This window comes from Pseudorasbora parva, chromosome 23, assembly GCF_024679245.1.
Source record: "Pseudorasbora parva isolate DD20220531a chromosome 23, ASM2467924v1, whole genome shotgun sequence".
In the NCBI taxonomy this organism is placed as follows: Eukaryota; Metazoa; Chordata; class Actinopteri; order Cypriniformes; family Gobionidae; genus Pseudorasbora; species Pseudorasbora parva.
In genome coordinates this window covers 2,363,315-2,369,526 of record NC_090194.1, presented here as the reverse complement: position 1 = coordinate 2,369,526, position 6,212 = coordinate 2,363,315, and the positions used below count along the sequence as shown (strand labels likewise).

The following is a 6,212-nucleotide window of genomic DNA, read 5'->3' as shown; positions in this document are numbered from 1 at the left end:
GGCCAAAGCTGTGATGATGAAGTGGGTGTGGCCACATCTGTGTGATGAAGTGGGTGGGGCCAAAGCGGTGATGATGAAATGGGTGGGGCCAAAGCTGTGATGATGAAGTGGGTGGGGCCAAATAAGTGATGATGAAGTGGGCAGGGCCAAAGCGGTGATGATGAAATGGGTGGGGCCAAATAAGTGATGATGAAGTGGGCGGGGCCAAAACTGTGATGAAGTGGACGTGGCCAAATCTGTGTGATGAAGTGGGCGAAGCCAAAGAAGTGATGAAGTGGGTGGGGCCAAAGCTATGATGATGAAGTGGGCGTGGTCACATCTGTGTGATGAAGTGGGCGGGGCCAAAGCTCTGATGAAGTGGGTGGGGCCAAAGCTGTGATGATGAAGTGGGCGGTCTTTTACCAACTATTATTAAGAATTCCTCGCTGCAGCCTGTAGCACGATGACGTACCTGGATCAGATTCAACACGTACTGGACGTGCATGCGCGGTGGTTTCATTCATAATTTGGTGACGTCACATACGCAGTAGAGTTCTGGGGATATCCGCGCAGTTGAGAGTTTTGGTGAACTGGATAAATAAATGCTCAAACCGCTCGCGCAAAAATAATGATTAATAACATGCTCACGCCATCAGGACACACGTTTTGCATTTTCCCTTGAATGTGTAGGCTACTGGTATTTTAAAGTTCTTTACAGATCGTGTTGCATTGTACCTTGAGGATTAAAATTACAGAGACAATTACTTCACTCATTTTTGCTTCCACTTAACTGCAAATATGACCAGAATATATTAATATTTTAACTATTTTGCATGCATGTAGAGAGAAACTAGGATAACTTAAGCATCACATTTATGAAAAGATGACTTATTCATCAATAATTACTTGTTAGCCTACTATTTATCAGTACTACTACACAGGTTAGAACATCATCTACAATATTGATCAAATATGTCACTTAAGCCCAGCGCATGCACATTATAAGTTAACCCAGAGATCGGTATGAATGACGTCGCCATAACGATCCACCATCCAGTACGTATTGGATCTGATCCAGCTACGTGATCGCTACGAGCCTATCTATTATAGGCTCATTCACAACAAGTCGATCTCTGGGCTTGGCTTCAATAAAAGCTGCTTTTGGACTAGCAAGGATGTTTTCAGGATATTCTTATAGTATGATGACCTCTTATATGTCAAAAGGAAAAATTGATTTCTCAGTTCATGTGCCCTTTAAAAGACCATCTGAATTTATGTGAACTCATAAGGAAAAACAGTTTGCAACTATTCTCACACATTCCATTTTCCTAGAAAGAACACTAACACACGTTGCTCTTAAATGTATGTTTTTATCAGGGTAACAAAAAAAACAACGATATAATATAATTTAGGGTACATAATTAGATTTATTAAAAACAAAAGTAACTGAATTAAATGCTTGTTTGAAATATGTGGAAGTGGAGACCATTATTATACAGGAAAAGTGTAGTGACTTTTTTTTGAATCCCACTAATGTGATTATTCTATTTGTTGTACAAGATGATGATAACTGTCCATTAGGCTTCAGGGTCACACTCTTTACAACGCCAGCGTGTCTTTAATCAGCCGCCTCATGGTGGTGCTCACCGACGTGCCCAGAGAATCGGTGATCTGGTACGTGATCTTATACAGATACGGCTGGACGTCTTTCAAACTGGTATCGAACACATTGTCCACCTCTGACTGTGTGGGCATTTTGGGAAGGTACTCGTGACGGTTAATCACCTCCACGATGTTGATGACTTTCTCGCCGAGTTTCTCGCCGACTTTTTCCCGGCAGATTTGGCGCTCCTGTTCGTTGGCCAGGTTCACCACGTTCACCTTGATGCTCCAGACCTCCCAAGGGATGCATTCGTCCGAAAAGGGCCATCGTGACTTCTTCTTCTGGTAGAACTCCAGAGAGATCTGACCCATGCCATCACTTCCAGAGTTGCCAAGAGCATCCTAGGTAGAAATAAGGTGTGGTTACAAAAAGTGCAAGTTTGCAACAATAAGCTCTGTTTTATTTGTATGTAGCTTTTAGTGGGTGAGAGAAATGAAATTTTAATTGATATGGTAACACTTTACATTAGTTAAAGGGATAGTTCACTTTAAAATGAAAATTGTCGTCCTTTACTCATCCTCAAGTTGTTTCAAATCTGTATGAATTTCTTTCTTCAGCTGAACACAAAAGAAGATATTTTGAAGAATGTCAGTAACCAAACAGTTAACTGGAGCCATTGACTTTTTTTTTTCCTACTATGGAAGTCAATGGCTCCAGTTAACTGTTTGGTTACTGACATTGTTCAAAATATCTTCCCTTGTGTTCAGCTGAAGAAAGACATTCATACAGATTTGAAACAACTTGAGGATGAGTAGAGGACGACAATTTTCATTTTAAAGTGAACTATCCCTTTAACATGAACTAATACTGCACTTATAAAGCATTTATTAATCTTTGTTAAAGGGATAGTTGACCCAAAAATGAGCCTGTGATGTTTATCCGCAGACCACCAGGGCGTCCGAGATGTAGGTGTGTTTGTTTCTTCAGGAGAACACAAATCCATCCTACATCTCAGACGCCCTGGGGGTCAGCAGATAAACATCACAGGCTCATTTTTGGGTCAACTATCCCTTTAATGTTAATTTTTAACATTTACTAATGTATTATAAAAATCTTGTTAACATGAGTTAAAGGTGCTCTAAGCAATGTTACGCGTTTTTTAGGCCAAAAAATTTTTTTTGTCACATACAGCAAACATCTCCTCACTATATCCACTAGCTTCCTGTCCCCTGAACACACTGTAAAAAATGCGGTCTCTTTAGTCTGCATAAGCTCCACAAACTGCAACACACTGGTGAACCAAAATTTAGTACACAGCTGTCGTGTAAACGTTCCTTGAAGGCACACTCACACCAAGAACGATAACGCAAGATAACTGTACATTAGCGGATAAATTGAGCCAGGATCACCAAGATATCCCGAATTAATCCCTTATCCTAGTTTTGTGCAATAGGCCCCTGGACCACGAGCATAACAAACAGTGCTCCAGCCAATAGCCGACAATAATGATTTCCACCCCAAAATCATTCTTGTCAGCTATTGGCTGGAGCACTGTTTGTTATGCTCGTGGTCCAGACTGCACCAGTGTGTTTTGGTGACATCGCTTAGAGCACCTTTAATGCGCTGTGAACAAACATGAACCGCTGTATTTTTATTAACTAACGTTAACAAATATGAACAAATGCTGAACAGAGGTTAACTAATGCATTAACTAATGTTAACTAATACCTTATTGTAAGTGTTACCGTTGCCATTCAATTGCATGTTTTTGCCAAGATTTTACTAAATATTTATTACACATCAAAAAGTGTGTAAGTACCATGATACTCAAAGTATAAAGTATCAAAGTAGCACTAGTAAAAATGTGTGTGTGTATAACACATATATATATATATACATATATATATACATATATATATATATATATATATATATATATACACACACACACACACACATACATGAACACCGACTCGTGTTAGATGTGATTAATCGATTTTACAACACTATTTATACTATTGAAGCCAATGGGGCTCATCAACTGTTTGGTAACCCATATTTTTCACAAAATATCTTGTTGTGTTCAGCAGAAGAAAGAAATGTATACAGGTTTGGAACAACTTGAGGGTGAGTAAATGTTGACAGAATTTCCCTTTAAGTGCTGTGATCAAAAATACCTTAAATTCGGCCACCGCTTTCCTGATCACCCTGTCCAGCTCATCCGAAGACACTCGCACGAAGGTGAAGTCGATGAAGTCGCAGTCCACGTCTTGAGAGCCCACCGTGCCGATGGAGTACGTGCCTTCTTTCTTATAGTGAAACTTTCCCGTGCTTCGGTGCAGGAGGATCGTGTGCAGGAGGCCGAGCATGGCCTCATCCACCTGCCTGCCCTCCACCGACACCTCCAGGACCTCCGAGCGACAGTTCATGGTGCTCTAAAACACGGTTCTACAGCTGTTAAAACAAGAGCATGCTCATTTGATCCGAGCTCAAATGTGTCAGATACAAAAACAGACACGGAGCTGAACACCTTCCGCTGTTCTGCTTCTAAAAAGCGCCACTTTAGACCAAACGAACAGCCTAGAATCGACGTTATGATCAAATATGGGACTTAACAATATAGTTATGAAAATCAAATGTGATTTAAGACTCTAAAATGAGTTGATAGAACAGGTTTACCTGAGGTACGAAATGTCGACGCGCATTATTTTTCTTGCGATGGGGTACTTTTGTTTTGTAAACATACGTCACATGTACAGGGCGGGATAAGGGACAGTTTAGTTTTGGCGTTTTAAAATCACGCATGTTCTTACTTCGGTTCGCAGTTTTCTAGCTAAATAAAAAAAAAAATATTAGTAAGAAATGGAGGATATTATTATTGTGCTAGTAACATTTAATGACAAAAAAGAGAATGTTTTCTCGACAACAACGTTTTACAATTATTTCAACAAAAAATGAAAAAAAAGTACAAATAAAAGGTGCCAGATAATAATAAAACTAATAAATGTTGATTACTATATTTTAATTAATTCATTATATTTATTAATGTTATTACATGCTGCAATGTATGTATGAACATAAATAAAAAAACAATTAAACACCATTTTTAAGCCAAACCATTTCATTGTATGCATTTCGAACTTTTCCCAATAATAATAATAATAATAAATGTGAAAAGGAAAAAAGTATAATAAATTACATTGTCAATCCAAATCTTTTCATACAATGAAAAAATAATTTATATTCAGTTTATTTATGTATTCGTACTCGTAACCAGCTCGTAACCTGTAAATGTGTAAATGGCGTCTTGGGACTTTTATTTTGAAGAGCATTTTCCCATACTGTGCCGCCTCTTGTTTTGGAGGGAGTATCAAAACGGAAGAAACAAAAATAAATATAAAGAAACATAAGTCCTCATCTGTTTATAATTTTTATATTTTAATAGTTTATATTTATTTTCATTTAGCGAAAATGTTGTATCGATGCATCCAGCAAAGAGTAGAGTTTACGCGGTTAAAACTAAAAGCTTGCGTATTACATTGCTAAGGCTGCCATGTTCTAAGCTGTCATAGTAACGTTACCGCGTTACGAGTCTAAAGCGTAATTTCAGCTTGTTTTATATATATTATCATTGTCAAAGCAGGTGTTGAAAATGTACAGGACTGTGCCCAGCCTCCCCCTGGCGCCCTCAGTGAAGGTCAAACTCATCAATGCGGGTTTCCAAGTGGCGTCAGATTTGATTGACATGCGTCCTCTTCAGCTCTGCAAAGGTATTTACATCACTATGGTCTTTTATAGCCTCACAGTAGTTACAGATGACTATAAAGGCATGCCTGTTTCGTCCAGAGGCAGGAATATCCCAAGAGGAGGCGGTGGAGGTGCTGCAGATGCTGAGAGATGATGCCCAGCCTCTCCAGCAGAGGGCGCCGTCAGCGAGCCTAACAGCCCTGGAGCTCCTGCAGCAGGAGCGGACTCTGGGGAGCGTTGTGAGCTTCTGCTCCGGCCTGGATGAGGCCCTCGGAGGCGGGGTGCCGGTGGGGAAGACCACGGAGATCTGTGGGGCCCCTGGGGTGGGAAAGACTCAGCTATGGTATGGGAGGAAATCAGTGCATCTTAAAAAAAAAAGTTTAAGTTGGGTTGAAAAAGCGTTGCCAGAAAGTTTTAAGTAGTTTTAACTGCTTGAAGTTTGAAGGTTTACAACAGATGATAGATTGATGGATGGATGGATAGATCTCTCTCTGTCTCTCTGTGTCATTCCCATTTCTTGAGTTCTCTCCAGCGCTCTGTGTCATTCAGCGCGATACCGCCTATCCCACCTTCACTTCATTTGACTGTAGGCTGAAATTATATTCAACCTGCCAAAGTGGCTAGTGGGAGTGGCTGTTTACCCACCACAGCTGAAATCCACCCGTTCATGTCAAGCCCTGGCCTTTATCATCGCTGAAGTGAACGACAATACGTTTGCAAATGGACAAACAAGCATGTTCAAGCAAAAGCCAGCATAAATTAGTTCTGTGAAACAAAACAAAACCAATCTTCCTCGCCTATCTGGAAGAAATAAAGCAACCTCGCCATCTGATTGCAAGCCTTCCTGTTCCTTGAGTTCTCTCCAGCGCTGGAAAGCTGAACC

At 40.2% G+C, this 6,212-nt stretch overlaps 2 protein-coding genes across 2 annotated transcripts in view; one reads left to right on the top strand and one right to left on the bottom strand.

Annotated features, from left to right (window-relative positions):
- Positions 1–1,329: 1,329 nt before the first annotated feature.
- atg101 (autophagy related 101) lies at positions 1,330–4,435 on the bottom strand. The gene is made up of 3 exons (XM_067432989.1): positions 4,262–4,435; positions 3,760–4,036; positions 1,330–1,983 (listed from the first exon to the last, which is right to left on the bottom strand). The coding sequence occupies exons 2-3, from the start codon at positions 4,009–4,011 to the stop codon at positions 1,579–1,581; spliced, it is 657 nt and encodes a 218-aa protein (XP_067289090.1). The 5' UTR covers positions 4,012–4,036; positions 4,262–4,435; the 3' UTR covers positions 1,330–1,578.
- Positions 4,436–4,864: 429 nt separating this feature from the next.
- rad51c (RAD51 paralog C) overlaps positions 4,865–6,212 on the top strand; it is a 7,983-nt gene continuing 6,635 nt past the window's right edge. Inside the window, exons 1-2 of the mRNA XM_067433259.1 lie at positions 4,865–5,352; positions 5,429–5,672. Of these exons, the coding sequence (XP_067289360.1) occupies positions 5,235–5,352; positions 5,429–5,672 (362 nt within the window). The 5' untranslated portion in view covers positions 4,865–5,234. The remainder of the gene's footprint in view (positions 5,353–5,428; positions 5,673–6,212) is intronic.